Here is a 21,426-nt window from a genome sequence, read left to right as displayed (position 1 = left end):
TACAGTACATGAATGTATAGTTAAAGTGACTATGCATATATGATGAACAGAGAGTAGCAGCAGCGTAAAAGAGGGGTACGGTGAGATCTGTCCATCTGTGCTGTTTGTGAAGGACCCTCGGAGCTCGGGGAGAACCAGGCACCAAGCCCTCCACTCCAATGGGCTCCTGATACAGGGAGGGAAGCAGTGTGTGCTGGTCAACAGCTTCAACCTAGTTCAATGATAGAGGTGTGTGAATCGTCCCTCGTTCAAATGATAATGACAACAATTTAGAAGTATTTCAGCAATTCAATGTGCAATCAACGATACATGTCAGAATACGGTTACATATCAATTTATATATTTATTCAGAAAATACCTCAAAACGTTGTCTTTTTTTGCCAGCTTCCGGTGAGACAAATCCAGGCCACTGTTTAGGTGAGGTTTGGAAATGTTTGTCACAACTAATAAAACCAGTAAATAATTGTCAATATCTAGGCCATATTTAAATCAGTGTTCTTTGATAATGTAATATTTCAAACATAAGACAATCATGTATTTGAACCAATATTAAATACTGTTACCTTTTATCAAGAAAGCTCCCATTTAAACACGATGTGATTTCCCTGCAATTACAAGTTTGAGTAATCTTTCAGTTCAGTATGTGACCGTACATAAACAAAATAAGGAAATAACAACAACGGTAAATTATTTAAGTAACTATCATACTAACTTCTGTAAATTTTCCATGATTCTGAATCACATTCTGAGATCCATTTGTCAATGATTTCTTAATCTAATGCTTGTTGTGTCACTTGACCTGAGATTGACCTTTCTTCAGACTCCTGGGAAGATGACAATGTGATGCAACGTATCACAGAATGTTAAGTACAAAGGACAAACTATGTCCTCTTTTGCTAACTAAATGTTTCAAACCCAAATTGTGTCCATACCTGACCAAGAGTGCACAATGCAAAGGAATGGTTTCCTCCAGCAAAAATGTGTTCAATTTTCTGGTCATCAATCTGGTCTGAAATGTTGACAAAAATAGTTGATGATCAAGTTAATATTATTCCATGCTTTACTTCCTGTTATTTTAGTTGAGTATTGAAATAAGCATTTTGTTGAGTTGACGTTTATTCAAGATCGATCTGTTCTGAAAATGCGTGTACTCTGGCTAATGTTATACCATAAATGAATGTTTTACCTGGCAGTTGTACTGGAAGGGGCACAGACTGATCAATCTTTACTCCATTTCCCAGCTGCCCTTGCTCTCCACGCCCAAATGAGTAGATCTTATTGGAGGGCCCCACAAATGCTAATGTATGGTGTCTAATGTGGCAAACAGACAGAGAAAACATTTCTCAAATCAACATTGAATTCTAAAAAGGTCTTATGCTAAAATGAAAACAGACCTACATACATTTTTGTTGTGTCACAACATTTTGTCAATTCCAGATCATGTCTAATAAGTGTAACCTACCTTCCACAGGCTATCTGGGTCACCTTTAATCCACAAAGTTGCCCCACCACTCAAGGTCGTAGTTAATCTCAGAGAGAGTTGTGTCCAAGCTGTCCATAGTGGCCTGAACCAAATGTGAACACCACACCTCCCTAGAACAAAATCAACCCAGACTGTTATCATACAGTGTTCTCCTCTAGTTAATTAGGACGTTTCAATACGAATTTCCAGGGAACTAAAAACTACAACATTGAGACACCAATATAAATAAATACACATAAAATGTAGACATATTGTATGGTCCAAACAACATTTAGTTCAAATGATAGGGAAAAGTGTAATTATGTCAGACAGATATACAACCTTTGTCAGAACGGCAGTATGTTCTCCTCCACATGAAATCAAAACAGTCTTCTTCAGATTCAGGCAATCAACAGGAGCTGGATCACATCTGTCTACAGAAAATTGGGTTCATTTAATTATAATTTTTTATTTACAAAACAACACATACCTCATATCACACACATGACACAATTTTGTTCTCTCATCCTGGTCAAAATAGTTTTTCAACTACAAAGAAATGTGGTTGATAATAGATAAATCAGGGGTCTCCAGCTACAGCCTGAGAGAACTACTGAGTGGGAGGACTTTTGTTTAAACCCAACACTAACACACCTGTTTCAAATAATGTACTGTTCATGGTCTTCGGTCTGGACCTTGATTATTTAAATATATTTAACAAGAGTCAACACATATGCTATTGTGTAATGTATACTGTACTTGTTGTGTCCCCTAGTCCCAGTTGCCCGGCGGTGTTCTTGCCCCAGCCGAACACAGCTCCAGAAAGGGACAGAGCGAAGCTGTGGTCTCCCCCTGCAGTGATCTGAACCAGGGGGATCCCTGATAGAGACTTCAGGGGCTTGGGAAACATGTCGCTGGGCTTGCCCCACCCCAAACCCAGCTGACCGCTGGTGTTCTGACCCCATGTGAACACCTGACCATCTGAACAGAAATCAGAAGTAAGCAACCATACAATGAGAACATTGTACAGAATTACAGTTTTGAAAGGTTAGACTGTTTTGGTTAAGTTGCATTGTGAAACAGCGATTAGAGGTGTGTTAATGGTCATTCACCCTGTGTTAGTGAAATGTAATGCTGGTCTCCACATGCAACCTGAGTTACCTGTCGGTTACATAGGTTATCCAATGGTCTGATAGAAAAAATATATATAAAATGAACAGATTAATACGATTAGAGTTGGCCCATTTGAATTAGATGACAAATAAATTGTTTTTATACTTTCGCTATTTGAATGTGAGGGTGACTACAACGTCAATCAAAACATTGACACTGAATTACTATAAGGCATTGCTCCCATTTTTGAGGGTAGACTACATATAAATGTATCATTATGGAATGGAACCCACCTGAGAGAGAATATTGGCCTTGTCCAAGCAGAACCTTTCCCTGTGAATCTTCTCCCATCTTGGTCCTCTTGGTCCTCTTGAATCCGTGCGACAGACCCCCATTATTTCTGATAAACGTGACCACACTGTTACCTGCGGACAGACCCTGAATTTTAGATTTAAGGTGTATCAAATGAACTCAACTAATATCCGTTTTGGTCGTATCTAAACCATTCGGCTTCACTAAACCAAAGCCATTATGACTATCCTCTTCCCATGAAATTATTGTTGTGTTATATTCTTAAACTAGTCCATACAGATTCTTGAAGAAGAGGCACCTACCGATGTGTCCGACTCAATGAAGGGTTTATATGACCGCAACCAACCATATGACATACAGAAAGTCTAATCATCATCATCATCATCAACAAATCAGGAAACGAAAAGGAACCTTGAATGAATTTCACAAACAGAAATCTAGGCCGTCATAGGGAGGTTTATAAAGTAGCCCTGTGGGCCTAATACATAAACTGCAAGGGTATTTATTGAGGGCATAAAAGAAAACAGCCTAAAAACATAATTTACAGTTTGGATTAGGCTACTTGTTGACGCAAGGCCGAATATTAAACATCTACTGACAAAAGCAGCCCAGTTATCTAGGAAATAGCCTACAATATACTGACTAATTTGACACACATGCTAATTCTTGAAACATTACCACCCAGTCGATACATTGTAGGTTTCTAACATTTATGGTTGAGATTGAATTAATGTAAATATAAACTATGCACATTATGACTTTCATTAACACGTGATTCAGACGTCACGCAGACGTTAGTAAGTCGTTGGTAATCATGTCATGTAAGTCAGACACGTAACGCAGGAGTCACGCAGATGTTAGTAGGGTGCTGGTGTCATGTCATGTCAGGTGGTACGGTTACCTAGACGTATAAATGTCCCTTATCACCCCCATAGATATCTAACTTGCAGCAGCAACAATGTTATTTATTATCATCCCATACAACAGTGCCTGTCTTGACTGGAGTAAACTATTCTATTGGATTCGACAACACTTCCTGTAGCTACTCACCCCAACGCTAGAATCCAATGGGCTGCTATAGCATTAGCTGTAACATGCTGACGAAAAAACTAGTCATTAAAAACTAGCAGTATTTAAATATTCTAGATGTGTCAGTTGGGATAATTAGGAGTACACCGCAGTATCCCATCACTGGATTGAGCTACGTTTCCCGAGCCATATGTCTCGTCGACTCCGCGCTGTCCTGATCGTTGCGTAGCCGCGTTCCGATTAGAGAGAGAACGTATTGAACTTCTAGTCGGATTCAGGCTAGGCTTCAATGCCTTCAGAAAGTATTCATACTTATTCCACATTTTGTTGTGTTATTGCCTGAATCTAAAAGAAAACTTAAATATGTGTTTATTTCACCCATCTACACACAATACCCCATAATGACAAAGTGAAAACATGTTTTTACATTTTTATTGCAAATGTATAGAAAATGAAATACAGAAATGTTTATTTTACATAAATATTCACACCCCTGACTCTATACTTTATAGAATCACCTCTGGCAGCGATTACACCTGTGAGTCTTTCTGGGTAAGTCTCTAAGTCTCTATTATTTTCGAACTCTGTCAAACTGATTGATGATCATTGCTAGACAACCATTTTAAGGTCTTGTCTTACATTTTCAAGTAGATTTAAGTCAAAACTGTAACTCAGCCACTCAGGAATATTCACTGTCTTCTTGGCAAGCAACTCCAGGCCTTGTGTTTTAGCTTATTGTTCTGCTGAAATGTGAATTCATCTCCCAGTGTCTGGTGGAAAGCAGACGGAACCAGGTTTACCTCTAGGATTTTGCCTGTGCTAAGCTCCAGTCCGTTCATTTTTCATTAAAAACACAATTCAACTTTGATGTTAGGGTTATTGTGTGTAGGCCAGTGACCAAAAATCTAAATTTAATGCATTTTAAATTCAGGCTGTAACACAACAACATTTGGAAAAAGTCAAAGGGTGTGAACAATTCTGAAGGTACCGTACTGTAATTGAGGCCACAGGATCTGCTTTCTCTCCAAACCAATTCAGATAAAACAACAGCCTTGGTTGCTCGTTGTAGCCTACTCCTTCTCATTTCATTAACTTTTATTTCCACCCGAAGGCTTCTGGTTGGCTACTGGTCTTTTTATGGGGCGCACGTGCACTTCATAGAAACTACATAAAAGAGTCAAACTTTTATTAAATGAATCATTTGAAATGTCATGGCATAACTGGATATGTAACAATGTCACATGGATATTTACATTTAATTCAGAAAAAGCCTTTTCAGGGTTAAAATAGTATTTTTTTGTCTTAAAAAATGTATATTAAAACAAGTAATCGAATACTAACGTCCATTCGGATATGCGATAACCGTGCACATCCCGAGCAGAAAAATATAGATATTTATGACATAGAATTAGGCATAATGATTATGGATCTAGATTGCAAGAAAAAGTGTGTGTGTGTGTGTGTGAGAGAGAGAGAGAGAGAGAGAGAGAGAGAGAGAGAGAGAGTATGTACAGTATCTAGAGAGTAACAGGAAGAGAGAGAGAGAGAGAGAGAGAGAGAGAGAGAGAGAGAGAGTATGTACAGTATCTAGAGAGTAACAGGAAGTGTTTACTCTGAAACTACAGACCTCTGAGGGAGTGAGACAATTCAAAGGACTGTTAAACAAGTTCACAAGGTGAGATTGAAAATCTAACAAATTATTTGGATATTCAATTTCTTATGGTTATTTCGAAAATCGATGCAATTACGCAAGGTTCTCTGTATCGAGCACAGCAAAAACTATTTCATACAAGGAAATTAAATAGGCTAGAGGCAAGAAACAATACTAATGTGTCATGCAATCAAGATATGCACTTAAGGAAATATACTGATATTCTTATCTGTATTTTTTTTAAACTGCACTATCGGTTAGGGGCTCGTAAGCATTTCACTGTAAGGTGAACTTTTTGTATTTGGCGAATTTGACTAATACAATTTGACTTGATTAGATTTCCTAAAGTGTCTTCTGACAAATGAACAATATGTTTGGAGTGTATATGATTATAGCATTAATAACCTTACAGCAACATGATCATTTAGCAACCTTTGACCAGAAATGAGAAGCAGGAAGTCAACCTCTAGATGGTGGGAAACTACAGTAAACAGGAACTATAATGTTTCAGGAACTTGGGTGGTTTTCATAACCTGATTTGAGATGATTCTAGTGACTAACTGTGACCTTAAACAGGCATAATGTAAAGGTAACATTGCAATATAGATTAATCTGTGATGTTTTTCTCCACAGGGGCACAGCATGGTGACTCTGTCCCTCTTGTCCCTCTGTCTGCTCTCCTTGTTGGGGGCCAGAGGGGAAGTGGCTCCAAATTTCAACAACTGCAAAGATTCTTTCTTCAGAAATACGCCAGTGTCCGGTCTGAATATAGCTCTCCCCACTCCACCCGAGCCCAACCCAGAGGACTTAAAGAATCCCGAGAAATGTCTCTCTGCTTACAATGCTGCCTCTCCTGCATACATTTGTCAGAGAAACGGTAACCACAATTACTTTGCCACTCTGTATGACCGTGGCAGGAGGATCCCTCTGTACTCTGCCTATAAAATGGATATCAAAGGGGTTCCTGGCAGAGAGGGGTCCATAGTCTATTATGAACCACAGGTTTGCATATTTAATTTTCATTATCACCTTTTCAATGTCCTATAAATTCAGTGCAGCAGACATTTAATTTGACTGGCACAACTACATAATGATGCAACACATTAGTGTAGTTCAAGTATTTACAGTAGAAAAGGACATTAGCTGTGGAGCAGGTAAGAAAGTGATTGTAATTATGCAATAAACACTAGAAGGTAGTATTTCGTACACTGTAACTTCAGACTAAATACCAGTAGCCTAGAATACCAGTAATATAATAATGAGTTGTATTTGACTGCTACCACAAAGCTTGAAGTGGAGTGGCTTATTTGTAAACGTTTGTATTTTTCAGCTTGTGCATCCTGACCTACCACCACAGCAAATGGATAAGAAAGGATCATTGCTTGAGATCAAGAAATACAACCAAAACATTGGCTGCAGTGAACGCTCTCCACAATACCGACAGAACTACAAGCTGGGCTGGAGTCAGGCTCTCGATGACAACTTTGGCTCATATGACCGCGGGCACCTAAACCCCGCAGGACACCATAAAGAAGATGCCTCCAAAGCCACCATGACCCATACCAACGTAGCTCCGCAAAATCCGAAGATGAACAAAGTGCCGTGGAACCAGTACGAGAAGAAGCTGAAGGATGTTTTGAGTGCAGGCTGTAGTAAGATGTATGTGGTGACTGGGGTGGTCCCAAGCAGCACGTGGGTAGACCAGAACAAGCGAGTCAATGTTCCGAGTCACTACTGGAATGCCTACTGCTGCACCGACAACAACGACAAACCTCTCAAGTCTGGAGGTGCCTTGGGTCCTAACACAGATCACAATGTTACAGAGTATAACTCTGTTACAGTCCTTGAGACTGAGCTTAGAGGGCTACTGAATGTTGACAACAATTTCAACATTTTTAATGGTTGTTAGTCCAATATAGATGTGGACCTGTCTAATATATCTGGTATGATTGTTTTGGATTTTGAATTAATGCTTAGGCTCTTACGTTTGTTGTTACTATTTAGTATAGGCCTGCTGTATAATGACATTTTTGAACCGTTAGATTATATTGATGTAGGCCAGTGGCCAGATGTTTCAAAATTTAGCTCACCTGATTCACCTATTCAACGGCTTGATTATTAGTTGAGTCAGGTGTGCTAACTGTGGAATAGTTCAAATACAAGAAATGCCTGGGGGTCCCTGAGAAGAGGGAAAACCCCTGACTTAGGCTACATCAATATTTTAAACAAATCCCTGACCATAAATATTATCCTATTGATCAAATTTGTGGTTAAAATATATTACAATTTCAAAACGTATCCTTTGTGGTAATTATTCGTAAAGCGTATGTTTGTTTGTTTGGTCACACAAGAGTTGTGCAACCACGTCTTTGTGAATGCTTGTTGCTATGAATCTATAATCCAATAAAGCTTGTTTTGTGAACATAGGAAATGTGTACATCGACATATTACAGAACCATTTTTTACATGCTGTTGATGAACCTGTTGGTATTTTATGTCAAAAGAGATCTGATAAAGGCAGCAATACTGTCGGTGGAGAGTTCTTTGGTCGCGGTACCCTCTAGTCGTCTATGAAGTGCATAAACTGGGAAGGAGACAAAGGGGCCACGGTCAGTTGCAGACATAAATGTCATAGATAGAGATGTAGTGATTCATGACTCAGTCGAACGACTCAGTCGATTCTATTTCATTCACATCGACTCTGATAAAAAAACAAATCGGATTAGTAAAATATGTCATGCATATTGTTGCTCTATGCAGTTCATTACATTTTGATTTATTGTTACATGATAAAACACCAAAACCATTGTAAGGTTTGGTGAATCTGCACTTGGCCCAATGCCAACCCAAACTTTTATTATATTTTTATTTTTGTACCTTTATTTTAACAGGGAAGACATATTGAGACCTAGGCCTCTTTTGCAAATGTGCCCTGTATATACAACAAATTTATACTTTATACCCAAACTAATATATATATATATATAGACATTAACCTTTTGATACAGGATGCAGTGATGAGTATCAAAACTGTCATCTGTAACCAAACGAAGGGCACTATGGTAGATGGCATCCAAAGGTTTAAGAGTAGCAGCATCTGGTAACTAATATCACCATAATCAATAACAGATAAAAAGGTTGACTGAATAATCTGCTTCTCACTGCTTAGAGAAAGGAACGATCTGTTTCTGTAGAACAATCTTAGCTTCTTAACCAGCTCATCTATTACTGAACAAAAATATAAACGCAACATAGGAGGTTGGTGACACCATGATTGAGGAGGACGGGCCCATGTTCATGTCTGGAGCGGAGTTAGTGGAGTCGTATCAAATACATCAAACACATGGTTTCCATGTGTTTGATGCCATTCCATTCCATTGTTTTGAGCTGTCCTCCCCTCAGCAGCCTCCACTGAAACGCAACATGCAAAGTGTTGGTCCCATGTTTCATGAGCTGACATAAATGATCCCAGAAATGTTCCATACGCACAAAAAGCTAATTTCTCTCAAATGTTGTGCACAAATTTGTTTACATCACTGTTTGTGAGCATTTCTTCTTTGCCAAGATAATCCATCCACCTGACAGGTGTGGCATATCAAGAAGCTGATTGAACAGCATGATCGTTACACAGGTGCATGCACCTTGTGCTGGGACACTAAAATGTGCAGTTTTGTCACACAACACAATGCCACAGATGTCTCAAATTTTGAAGGAGCATACAATTGGCATGCTGACTGCTGGATAGTCCACCAAAGCTGTTGCCAGATAATTGAATGTTCATATTTCTACCATAAGCCTCCTCCAACGTCGTTTTAGAGAATCTGGCAGTATGTCCAACCTGCCTCACAACTGCAGATCACATGTATGGTGTCGTGTGGGCGATCGGTTTGCTGATGTCAAAGTTGTGAACATGAGGCAAATGGTGGTCACACTAGATAATGTCTGGTTTTCTGATCCACGTCCATACTTTTTTACCAACAGATGTATATCTTTATTCCCAGTCATCTGAAATACATAGATTAGTGCCTAATGAATTAAAAAAACATATTTCCTTATATGAACTGTATCTCAGTAAAATCGTTGAAATTGTTGCATGTTGCCTTTATAGTTTTGGTCAGTATAACTGACCTGTGACTTCTGTGTGATGACAGGACTGATGTGTTAGCCCTCCGAGCTAAAGCCGAGGCATTTGCCTTAGACACACCTCTTCAGATCTCAGACAAGGTTACTCATCACATAAGCACTGTTTACTGAACCACGTTAGTTTCATATACCCTAGTGCAGCATATTTGTTCATGGTCCCTGACACTTCTGAATACTGAACACGTACGTTATTTCTAGCCTTTTTGTGAATGATTTTCCTTTGTTTTGTTTTAATCACTAGAGCCAGGTGTGGATCAACGGTTTCAACCTGGGCCGCTACTGGCCCGCTCAATGGCCCACAGTTCACCTTGTACGTGCCCGCAAGCATCCTGAGCACGGCCGCGCCCAACAATGTGACCGCTGGAGCTGGAGGGGGACCCATGCTCCCCCGGGCCCTGTATCGTGGAGTTCACCAACAACTCGTTCCTGAACGCCACGGTTAAGTCTGATCACAAACACCAGAGGGCGCTGTTACATAAAGATCTCATGATGATCGCTGATCAAAAATTTACTTACTGTATTTATCTGGAACACAGATCGGTGGCACCTTAATTGGGGAGGATGGGCTTGTGGTAATTGGTGGAGCGGAATCAGTGGAATGGTATGAAATACATCAAACACTCCGTTCCACCCATTATTATGAGCCGTCCTCCCCCCAGCAGCCTCCACTGATCTGGAAGTGATCTATTTTTCACTAATCTTTTAAAAATCAAAGAGTAATGTTTGTAATTTAATCACGGGTGACTGTACCTTTAACATGACCTCTATAGAGTGTCTTAAAACCCCATACGACTTTGTTCACATGAGCATCTCTATTCAAAGGGAATTAAGTATTCGTCATTTGAACAGTATGTATGTCTTTTTGGAAATGGAATCATGTTCACAAAGGAAAATTACTCATTTAGAAGTGCTATGAACTTGAGTAGTACTCTAAATATAAGTTGAGGTCAGTGGTGCTCAAATCATGAGCCTGGAGTTGTTTTTTATGCCTTGTCCCCGATGTTCACTGAGATCACATTCATGGTAAATGCTGGCATGTCTGCTCAAGTGTAAATTACCTTTAAAAGTATCTTATAGAGCGTCTTGAGTTCAATGGGGTATGTATGTCTTTTGGAAATGGAATCAAGGGGCGGCAGGGTAGCCTAGTGGTTAGAGCGTTGGACTAGTAACTGGAAGGTTGCAAGTTCGTTCTGCCCCTGAACAGGCAGTTAACCCACTATTCCTAGGCTGTCATTGGAAATAATAATTTGTTCTTAACTGACTTGCCTAGTTAAATAAATGTAAAAAAATTAAAATATTGTGAATTGTGGGAACATGGTTGAGAAGGATGTGCCAAATGATCTGTGCCTTATCGTGTGCCACCTAACTGCAGGGATATTATGCTCTTATTGATTTCTGTAATGAACCATTTGGTGGGTCTTGTAAATTAATAGTTCTTGTGTTCAACTCAAAACCGGATATGCTTCCTTTTAACATTTAGATTATTTCAAATACTTTGGGATTTCTTTGTATCTTGGTTGTTATCATTTTTGTTAATGTGTTGTTTAATGTCCAGGCACAAACCATGCTGTACTTTGATTTATAAATGTTTTAATAAAATTAGGTGAATGCAATATGATAATGTCATAGTACTGTACAGATCTCAAGTTTGGATTTGAAATACAACCCTACATTAAAACAATCCAAATCTTAAACCCAACTATGGAACAATGAAAATATTAACACAGGAGAGGACTATACACAGCAGCAACACAAAACCCTCATTATTCATTCCAGAAGCCTCTGTTGTGGCCAACAGCTTCTATAAGCCTGCTGTGTAGTGTCTCTTTGGAGGGGTAGATGGGCAGCTGCAACAGAGAGTGACAGGTCAGCGCCTCTGGGAAATGCTGTTGGGAGGAGTTGAGAAGGGTTTGGACCCTCATCCTGATCTGGTTCATACCCAGGATGGGCACACGATCACAGCCAGTCAGGAACACTGAAGGGGCAAAGGTGGTAAAAGGGAGAGGGCAGTGAATGACAGAATATAAATGTATTCTCAGTAGCCTACGTTATTGGTTCATCTGTTACAATGAAAATGTTCCATACTTACACAGGAACGCTTTCTTTTGATCCTCTGTCAGTTCCTCAAACACCTCCCAGAATGTGACGATGTTGGGATGCCCAGCATGGTACTCTCCTTCATACACAGTGTTCTAGGGGGGAAATGCCCTCAATTAATATGGTGAAGCAATAGACACTTGACACCATTCAAACTACTTGTCAAATCAATGCATCAAAACATTTTAGCCAGGTTGCAGAACATGTTCACCATGAATCCCAAATCAACCCCAGGACACTTGTTTTTAAGGCTCCATCTTGCCCTCTGATAGGCTAGGTGACATTTCTGCATATATTATATGTTTTTACTTTTCTAATGCTCTCAGATGTAGACAATTGACTCGGGGTAGATTTGGGATTGAACTTCAGTTATGTAGTAACAAAACATGGTTCTGACCTGTTTCAGCGTTTCCCAGTCGAAATTCTCCTTCCCCACCATCACTCCCCTCAGTTCCTCTGGCTGGAAGAACTCCACCACGTCCTTGTCACACACCTTGAAGAAGCCTTTCCTGAACTCTTCGAACACCACCTCTACTGACTGGTTGAAGATGTAGTTCACATAGGTGTCAACAAACTCCTTCCTGTCAAAAGAATGACACACCGAGTCAGATATCCATTGAGTTGTAGCTAGTATAGGTTGCTGTCAATTCCAGTTGATGTCAATTCAAGGAATGAGAAGCGTCATTTACTTTCCATTATGATTTCTCCATTCATACAAATATATTTCAATGTGTGATGACATTGCCGAAATGGAATTGACCCCAATCCTGGTAGCTGTAGCAATGGAGTGTCATACTGTAAACCTTATATTTTGTCAGTTGTAAATATTGCTATAATCTTACTTGTTGGCACTTGTGACGAGTTTTCCAGTTTCTTTGGGATCAAGTTCCACCGCTACATCACCCCACATCACCTATAAAAGTGAGTAATGAAAAAAGTGAGGTAAATGAACAATGATAACACTGAGGGTATGGACAAATAGATGGGAGTGATATGCGAGAGACATACACACTGAAATAATATAATATATCTTATGTTCAGTAATTCATACCACTTCACTTCAATTAACTACAGATGTAGGAACTTAATTTGAGCCAATTTGATACAGCAGGAAAAAAATCCTGAAGCAACAGAAAATGTGAATTATTTAGTGAATTATAATTTTTTATTTAACTAAGTCAGTTAAGAACTAATTCTTATTTATCCTGCCGATCCTTGACTTCGGCGATGTCATTTACAAAATAGCCTCCAACACTCACCTCAGCCAATTGGATGCAGTCTATCACAGTGCCATCCGTTTTGTCACCAAAGCCCCATATACTACCCACCATTGTGACCTGTATGCTCTCGTTGGCTGGTTCTCGCTACATAATCGTCACCAAACCCACTGGCTCCAGGTCATCTATAAGTCTTTGCAAGGTAAAGCTCCGCCTTATCTCAGCTTACTGATCACCATAAAAACACCCACCCGTAGCACGTTCTACAGCAGGTATATTTCACTGGTCATCCCCAAAGCCAAAACCTCCTTTGGATGCCTTTCCTTCCAGTTCTCTGCTGCCAATGACTGGTACGAAATGCAAAAATCACTGGAAGTTGATCTCCCTCACTAACTTCAAGCATCAGCTGTCAGAGAAGTTTACGATCGCTTCAGCTGTACACAGCCCATCTGTAAATAGCCCATCCAACCAACTACCTACCTCATCCCCATATATGTTTTTTGTATTTTTCTGCTCTTTTGCACACCAGTATTTAAAAATTGCACATCCTCATCTGCACATCTATCACTCCAGTGTTAATTGCTAAATTGTAATTACTTTGCCAATATGGCCCATTTATTGCCTTAGCTCCTTACTTCATTTGCACACAGTGTATAAAGATTTTCTATTGTGTTATTGACTGTACGATTGTTTATCCCATGTGTAACTCTGTGTTGTTGTTTTTGTCGCACTGATTTGCTTTATCTTGGCCAGGTTGCAGTTGTAAATGAGAACTTGTTTTCAACTGGCCTACCTGGTTAAATAAAAGGTGAAATAAAATAACAAATATTTTTTTACAAAGGCCTACCCCGGCCAAAGCCGGACAATGCTGGGCCAATTGTGCGCCGCCCTATGGAACTCCCAATCACGGCCTGATGTGATACAGCATCATTTTAAAGTGGAAATGACTAACTTTAGAAGTCTTTAAAATACACTACAAGTTTGCATTTATTGCAGTGTGGGAAAATTGTCAGCAACAAAAGAGTGATCAAATTAAAATCCTGCATCTGTATTATGTTACATTGTATTTGTTCATCGATCAAACTGTTTGAATGCAATACATACTGAGAAAGTCATGTCCATGTTTTCAACATCATCATCAGGGTAATCCAAGATGTACTGCAAACTCCTTCAAAATCATTGAAAATAATATGTGACAATAAATGTGACAATTATAAATCGGCAATCAATAAATCATGATGCTTTCATAAATGAAAAACTATTTATCCAAATAATTGAATAATTGCTTATCCTCACAGAGCAAGTGCCCTGCCCCTAAGATGCAATAAAATGCCTTGAGATGCAATTTCTTAATCTGTCCTTGGTGTCCTTATAACAAATACAACTGCCTGTACTGTAATACATTACTGACTAAGGGATAACAATATATTATGGTCTGAACTTACCCTGCTTCAATGGGGCTAAACTCTCTCAGGTCCTCTAAAGAGGGCTTGATGTTCACCAGCTTCTTGAAGAAGGCCATGGGGAAGGGGAGGTGCACCATGTTGTTGTTGTACAGGGCCATCCCACACAGAACCCCAAACAGGAAATAACGCTTCTCCTCCACTCTAGGCTGTTAGTGAGGATGTGTTGGACAAGAGACAAGAAATAAACCATGAGTGAAAGTATAGGACATATTGTTGTTAACATGCGGAAAATTATAGCTTAATATACAGTAAAGGGAAGGTAGTGTGGTTTCTAGAATACAGTAGTAGGCTAGTAATACAGTATTAATACAGTAGTAATACAGTAGTAGATCCTCTCTAGGAACATATTATTACAGTGTTTCACTACCAGCATATTTGAAGCTATTTGAAAGTACAATGATTATCGATATAGAAATAAAATAATGTGTTTAGGAGCAGAAAACCTCATAATCCATGTGCGATTTCCCTAAACGTGCCTCACCATTGCAGGGAACCAGGCCAGCGTATTGGTGTCGTTGTACATGAACATCCCAGACTCGGGTACCAACAGCTTATCAAACAAATGGAGGAAGAAGTCCCTTTTGTAGACATCTGTCAGCTTCGCATCCTCGTCGAAATACACCTGAGAGATGTAAGCAGCACATTTTGGAATAGCCCTTCTCTGTTCAAAACATTGTCTCATCATATTAAAAAAGATGGACTTACCACAAGGGACCTCTTGAAGGTACTGTGATATGCTACACTCAGTTGATGGAAAGTGTCTTCTATGAGTGATGCTCTATTCAGTCTCAGCTCAAAGACCGGAGCAGGCGCCGCCACGAGGAACATGTCAAAAAGCCACATACCAGTCCTTTGGCGATTGTTAGGGGGATTCTGCAATGCATACAGTACAATATTAAGTATTCACTTAGTGCTTATCTAGTATACAATACAGGTGTTATTTCAACCAGTTTCTTCCATCAAAAAGGTTAAGAAATATGTCTGGTTTCTTCAGTAGTGATGGTCAACACCCCAGAGCTACTTGGAATGCAGGCGTTTGCTCCAGCCCTGTTCTAACACACCTGATTCAGCTAATCAAGATCCTGGTGAGCAGCTGATTAGTAGAACCAGGTGTGTTAGAGCAGGGCAAGAGCAAAAGCCTGCATACACAGTCAGTTGGTCTCTAGTAGGGGGTTAGCCACCTTGATTTATAGTATCTGCTGTATATTATAATACTATATATTGAGAAGCAAGTTTCATTACCTTTGTGAGTGCGGCGTTGATGTTAAAAACGTTTATCTTGCTCTGCAGATTCATCAAGAATGGGTAACGACAAAAGATGGCAGGTGTCTGATCCACATCCTGAAAGTGATGTAAAAGAAAACATACAAGGCATCTCAATTAAGGAGCTTCTTTGTCTAATTATGTTCATCTGCAGTGATAAGAAGGAACTTTAGTAGGTGAGAAAGATTCTCCAGTAGGGAAACAAAATGTTTCCTTCACGCTCTCTTTCCAGACCATTTCAGGTAGAGGAAATCTCAAGCCTCTACTGAGATGAAGCCAGGACACTTTCTAAGACCCAAACAACGAACATCAATACACTTCAAGACTGACAGCAACTAGCATTGTTAGCAATCAGTGACTGAGACAAAAAAAACGTTTCTTACCTGCTTTGACCATAAACGCCAAAGCTTTATATCCTCCTCTAGAAATATGGGATTGAAGTGAACCTCCTCCATACAAAAGGTACTGTCTGGAACAGTCTGGGTCTCTACAGATGTCTGGTTTGCCTTTGAAATAATATAGAAAAGTAAAATACATTGATAATAAATAAACAATTATTAGAAAGTATTAGCTAAATGTTTGTCAGAAAAATATTATTTCATCAAATCTCAGTTACGGTCTCATTGATTCTAAATAGGTTGCATTGAAATAACTGCCACCCTGGCACCAGATCGGTCCTCGAAGTTGACTGGTCAAAATGGAAAAACAGCATTATAAATGGATTGACAGTACGAGCAGTGAAGCATGGACACTGACTCTGTGGAGATGGCCGAGGACCTGGAGCAGGTGCTTGATCCCAGTATCACGAGTGGGTAGAATATGTTCACTCCTCAGAATCCCCGACAGGGCCTTCTTCCACACCCCAATGTGCTTGGTCATGACAGACGGCTTCAATGAGGACCAGCAGTCACCTACAGGACATGGTAACACACAGATTACTTTCTCAAACCATTTCGTGGGGTTATAGAATTTGCTCGACTTCACAATCATTCCAGGGGCACCCCCAATGTGCACACGTTTTGTTTTAGCCCAGCACTACCACACTCGATTCAAATTATCAACGATTTTGTAAATTTAGCCTAGTCTAAATCTGCCAGACATCGAATGAACAAGGACAAAATAAGTTGTCTACAGCACAAACAGATTTACGACTACGTTATTTTTGATAAGTTGAATTTGGGGTGACACACTTTAAACATTTTAAATGGAGGGCAACATTACCGAGGACCTGCAGCTTGTTGGGGTGCAGTCTGAGGATAGCAGCAGCAACGGCTTCGGTGAGATCTGTCCTTCTGTGCTGTTTGTGAAGGACCCTCAGGAGCTCAGGGAGAACCAGGTAGACCCTCAAGCTCTCCACTCCAATGGACTCCTCATACAGGGAGGGAAGTAGTGTGTGCTGGACAACAGCTTCAACCTAGTGCAATGAAAGAGGTGTGTGAATCGTCCCTTGTTCAAGATACATGTCAGACTAAATGTCAGAATAGGATCGATTACATATCAATTTATAAATATATTCACAAAATACCTCAGTCAAAACTTTGCCCTTTTTCGCCAGCTTCCGGAATGCGCCTTGGACGAGTGAATAATCCAGGCCAGACTGTTTTGGTGAGGTTTGGTAATGTTTGTCACAACTAATAAAAGCAAGAAATAATTGTCAATACTTTTGCCATATTTAAATCAGTATTCTTTGATAATGTAATATTTCAAACATAAGACAATCATGTATTTGAACCAATATTAAATACTGTTACCTTTTATCAAGAAAGCTCCCATTTAAACACGATGCAGAAGAAAACATTTTTCTGATTTCCCTGCAATTACAAGTTTGAGTAATCTTTCAGTTCAGTATGTGACCGTACATAAACAAAATAAGGAAACAACAACAACGGTAAATTATAGCTACTTATATCATACTTACTTCTGTCCTTTTTTCCAAGACTTTGAATCACATTCCGAGATCCATTTGTCAATGATTTCTTCATCTATAGCTTGTTGTGTCACTTTGCCCACACTTGACCTGAGATTGTTAGGCCTTTCTTCAGACTCCTGGGAAGATGACAATGTGATGCAACGTATCACAGAAATGTTAAGTACAAAGGACAAACTATGTCCTGTTTTGCTAACTCATTGTTTCAAACCAAATTGTGTCCATACCTGACCAAGAGTGCACAATGCAAAGGAATGGTTTCCTCCAGCAAAAATGTGTTCAATTTTCTGGTCATCAATCTGGTCTGAAATGTTGACAAAAATAGTTGATGATCAAGTTAATGTTATTTCACGTTTTACCTCATGTTATTTTAGTTGAGTATTGAAATAAGCATTTTGTTGAGTTGACTTTTATTCAAGTTTGATCTGTTCTGAAAATGTGTGTACTCTGGCTAATGTTATACCATAAATGAATGTTTTACCTGGCAGTTGTACTGGAAGGGGCACAGACTGATCAATCTTTACTCCATTTCCCAGCTGCCCTTGCTCTCCACGCCCAAATGAGTAGATCTTATTGGAGGGCCCCACAAATGCTAATGTGTGGTGTCTAATGTGGCAAACAGACAGAGAAAACATTTCTCAAATCAACAATGAATTCTAAAAAGGTCTTATGCTAAAATGAAAACAGTCCTACATACATTTTTGTTGTGTCACAACATTTTGTCAATTCCAGATCATGTCTAATAAGTGTAACCTACCTTCCACAGGCTATCTGGGTCACCTTTAATCCACAAAGATGCCCCACCACTCGAGGTCGTAGTTCATCTCGGAGAGAGTTGTGTCCAAGCGGTCCATAGCGGCCTGAGCCAAATGTGAACACCACACCTCCCTAGAACAAAATCAACCCAGACAGTTATCATAGTGTTTTCCTCTACGTTAATGAGGATGTTTCAATGCAAATTTCCAGGGAACTAAAAACTAAAACATTTCAATTGTTTTGTTTATTTTTTATTTCAACATTATTTAACTAGTCAAGTCAGTTAAGAATAAATTCTTGCTGACAATGACGCCCTACCAAAAGGCCTCCTGTGGGGACGGGGTCTGGGATTAAAAATATAAATGAATTAAATAAAATATAGGACAAAACACATCACGACAATAGAGACAACACAACACTACATAAAGAGAGACCTAAGACAACAACATAGCATGGCAGCAACACAGCACGGTAGCAACACAACAACAGCATGGTAGCAGCACAACATGGTAGCAGCACAAAAAATGGCACAAACATTATTGGGCACAGACAACATCACAAAGGGCAAGAAGGTAGAGGCAACAATACATCATGCAACGCAGCCACAACTGTCAGCAAGAGTGTCCATGATTGAGTCTTTGAATGAAGAGATAAAACTGTCCAGTTTGAGTGTTTGTTGCAGCTCATTCCAGTCGCTGGCTGCAGCGAACATTGAGACACCAATATAAATAAAAGCACATAAAATGTAGACATATTGTATGGTCCAAACAACATTTAGTTCAAATGATAGGGAAAAGTGTAATTATGTCAGACAGATATACAACCTTTGTCAGAACGGCAGTATGTTCTCCTCCACATGAAATCAAAACAGTCTTCTTCAGATTCAGGCAATCAACAGGAGCTGGATCACATCTGTCTACAGAAAATTGGGTTAAATTTATTGTTATTATTATATATCATTTTTATAATTATTTATTTACAACACATAACCCTCAAACACACGACACATTGTGCTCTCTCATCCTGGTTAAAATTGTTTTTAGACAGATAAAGGCACATTTCTGTACTTTTCTTAATTTTTAAAAATATAATTTCAACCACCACAAAAAATGTGGTTGATAATAGATAAATCAGGGGTCTCCAGCTGCAGCCTGAGAGAACTACTCAGTGGGAAGACTTTTGTTTAAACCCAACACTAACACACCTGTTCAAATAATGTACTGTTCATGGTCTTCGGTCTGGACCTTGATTATTTAAATATATTTAACAAGAGTCAACACATATGCTATTGTGTAATGTATACTGTACTTGTTGTGTCCCCTAGTCCCAGTTGCCCGGCGGTGTTCTTGCCCCAGCCGAACACAGCTCCAGAAAGGGACAGAGCGAAGCTGTGTTCTCCCCCTGCAGTGATCTGAACCAGGGGGATCCCTGATAGAGACTTCAGGGGCTTGGGGGACATGGAAATGTTGCGTGGCTCGCCCCACCCCAAACCCAGCTGACCGCTGGTGTTCTGACCCCATGTGAAAACCTGACCATCTGAACAGAAATCAGAAGTAAGCAACCATACAATGAGAACATTGTACAGAATTACAGTTTTGAAAGGTTAGACTGTTTTGGTTAAGTTGCATTGTGAAACAGCGATTAGAGGTGTGTTAATGGTCATTTACCCCGAGTTAGTAAAATTGAATGCTGGTCTCCACATGCAACCTGAGTTATCTGTCGGTTACATAGGTTACCCAATGGGCTGGGGGGAAAAGAAGAAAGATGACTAAAATTAGCTTGCCCATTTGAATTAAATGACAAATTGTTTTTATACTTTAACTATTTGAATGGGGGGGTGACAATTCCTTAGGGTAAACTACATATAATGTATCATTATGGAATGGAACCCACCTGAGAATATTGGCTTTGTCCAAGCAGAGAACCCGACCCTCTTCAGACAGTAAAACAGCATGAGAATCTCCACAACTCAGAGCCCGAATCGTCTCCTTACATTTCACAGTCTCTAAAGTACATAAAACATATGATTGGGCAACTCAAGAAAATATATAATAAAAATATATTGTTAAGGAGATTAGACCTACTCAGTTTCCCTGTGAATCTTCTCCCATCTTGGTCCTCTTGAATCCGTGCGACAGACACTAGTCTCCCATTATTTCTGATAAACGCGACCACACTGTTACCTGCGGACAGAGCCTGAATTTTAGATTTAAGGTGTATCAAATTAATATCCGCTTTGGTCGTATCTAAACCATTCGGCTTCACTAAACCAAAGCCATTACGACAATCCTCTCCCCATGAAATCATTGTTGTGTATTACTCTTAAACTAGTCCATACAGATTCTTGAAGGAGAGGCACCTGCCGATGTTTCCGACTCAATGAGTTTATATGACCGCAACCAACCATATGACATACAGAAAGACTCATCATCAACAAAGCAGGAAACGAAAATGAATCTTAAATGAAACTGTATTTATAGAGGGCATAAAAGAAAACACGTCTACAAACAAATATAAATGCAGTTTCGAATAGTTACTTATGACGCAAGGCCGAAAACGAAAGTGAACGTCTATTGACAATAGCAGCCCAGTTATCTTGGAAATAGCCTACAATAAACTGACGCATTTGACACACACGATAATGCTTGAAACAATTACCACCCAGTCGATACCTCCCTAGATGCATTTCAGTGGAACTGGCTGAAACGTCCACTTTATGCTGTGTCATGCATGACGGCTAAATGCTGAACTGAAAATGGTTTCGGAGTTTGAAAAGACCCATCCCTCAGAGACGTCCCTGATATTTGCCCTGTTTTTTTTCAGATGTTAAAGTAATTACCAAACTTCATTTTTAAGCTCACGTTTATCATAATTATTTCAAAAAATAACTGTCAGCAGTATTTTGTGGAGGGTGCACACTGACTTGACCAGGCAAAGAGTAAAGAAAATACTAAAATTGCTTTAATTATTGGGTTATGATACTATACACC

The 21,426-nt window shown here is 39.5% G+C and overlaps 2 protein-coding genes and 1 pseudogene across 4 annotated transcripts; 1 reads left to right on the top strand and 2 right to left on the bottom strand.

Moving 5' to 3' along the window:
• Positions 1 to 707: 707 nt before the first annotated feature.
• LOC139419302 (probable E3 ubiquitin-protein ligase HERC3) lies at positions 708 to 2,946 on the bottom strand (annotated as a pseudogene).
• Positions 2,947 to 5,447: 2,501 nt separating this feature from the next.
• LOC139418842 (endonuclease domain-containing 1 protein-like) lies at positions 5,448 to 7,998 on the top strand. The gene is made up of 3 exons (XM_071168591.1): positions 5,448 to 5,591; positions 6,201 to 6,569; positions 6,898 to 7,998. Exons 2-3 carry the CDS (start codon positions 6,210 to 6,212, stop codon positions 7,474 to 7,476), a joined length of 939 nt encoding a protein of 312 aa, XP_071024692.1. The 5' UTR covers positions 5,448 to 5,591; positions 6,201 to 6,209; the 3' UTR covers positions 7,477 to 7,998.
• Positions 7,999 to 11,283: 3,285 nt separating this feature from the next.
• Positions 11,284 to 21,143, bottom strand: LOC139418838 (probable E3 ubiquitin-protein ligase HERC3). Of its 3 annotated transcripts, XM_071168573.1 has the most exons (24): positions 20,775 to 21,143; positions 20,521 to 20,619; positions 20,330 to 20,441; positions 20,104 to 20,180; positions 19,745 to 19,972; positions 19,261 to 19,352; positions 18,438 to 18,568; positions 18,162 to 18,286; positions 17,908 to 17,984; positions 17,672 to 17,799; positions 17,505 to 17,564; positions 17,279 to 17,384; positions 16,975 to 17,167; positions 16,510 to 16,664; positions 16,137 to 16,259; positions 15,733 to 15,831; positions 15,196 to 15,363; positions 14,972 to 15,112; positions 14,470 to 14,636; positions 14,129 to 14,192; positions 12,650 to 12,720; positions 12,205 to 12,388; positions 11,800 to 11,902; positions 11,284 to 11,685 (listed from the first exon to the last, which is right to left on the bottom strand). In XM_071168573.1, exons 1-24 carry the CDS (start codon positions 20,848 to 20,850, stop codon positions 11,474 to 11,476), a joined length of 2,991 nt encoding a protein of 996 aa, XP_071024674.1. In that variant the 5' UTR covers positions 20,851 to 21,143; the 3' UTR covers positions 11,284 to 11,473. The 3 variants fall into 3 exon arrangements, with proteins under 3 accessions (XP_071024674.1, XP_071024673.1, XP_071024675.1); XM_071168572.1 differs by having other exon boundaries at positions 20,521 to 21,143; XM_071168574.1 differs by lacking the exons at positions 20,104 to 20,180; positions 20,775 to 21,143 and having other exon boundaries at positions 20,521 to 20,741.
• Between the last annotated feature and the right edge of the window lie 283 nt (positions 21,144 to 21,426).

This window comes from Oncorhynchus clarkii, chromosome 10, assembly GCF_045791955.1.
Source record: "Oncorhynchus clarkii lewisi isolate Uvic-CL-2024 chromosome 10, UVic_Ocla_1.0, whole genome shotgun sequence".
NCBI classification, from domain to species: domain Eukaryota; kingdom Metazoa; phylum Chordata; class Actinopteri; order Salmoniformes; family Salmonidae; genus Oncorhynchus; species Oncorhynchus clarkii.
Note: the sequence above shows the minus strand (reverse complement) of the source record. Positions and strands in the feature narration are given on the sequence as shown.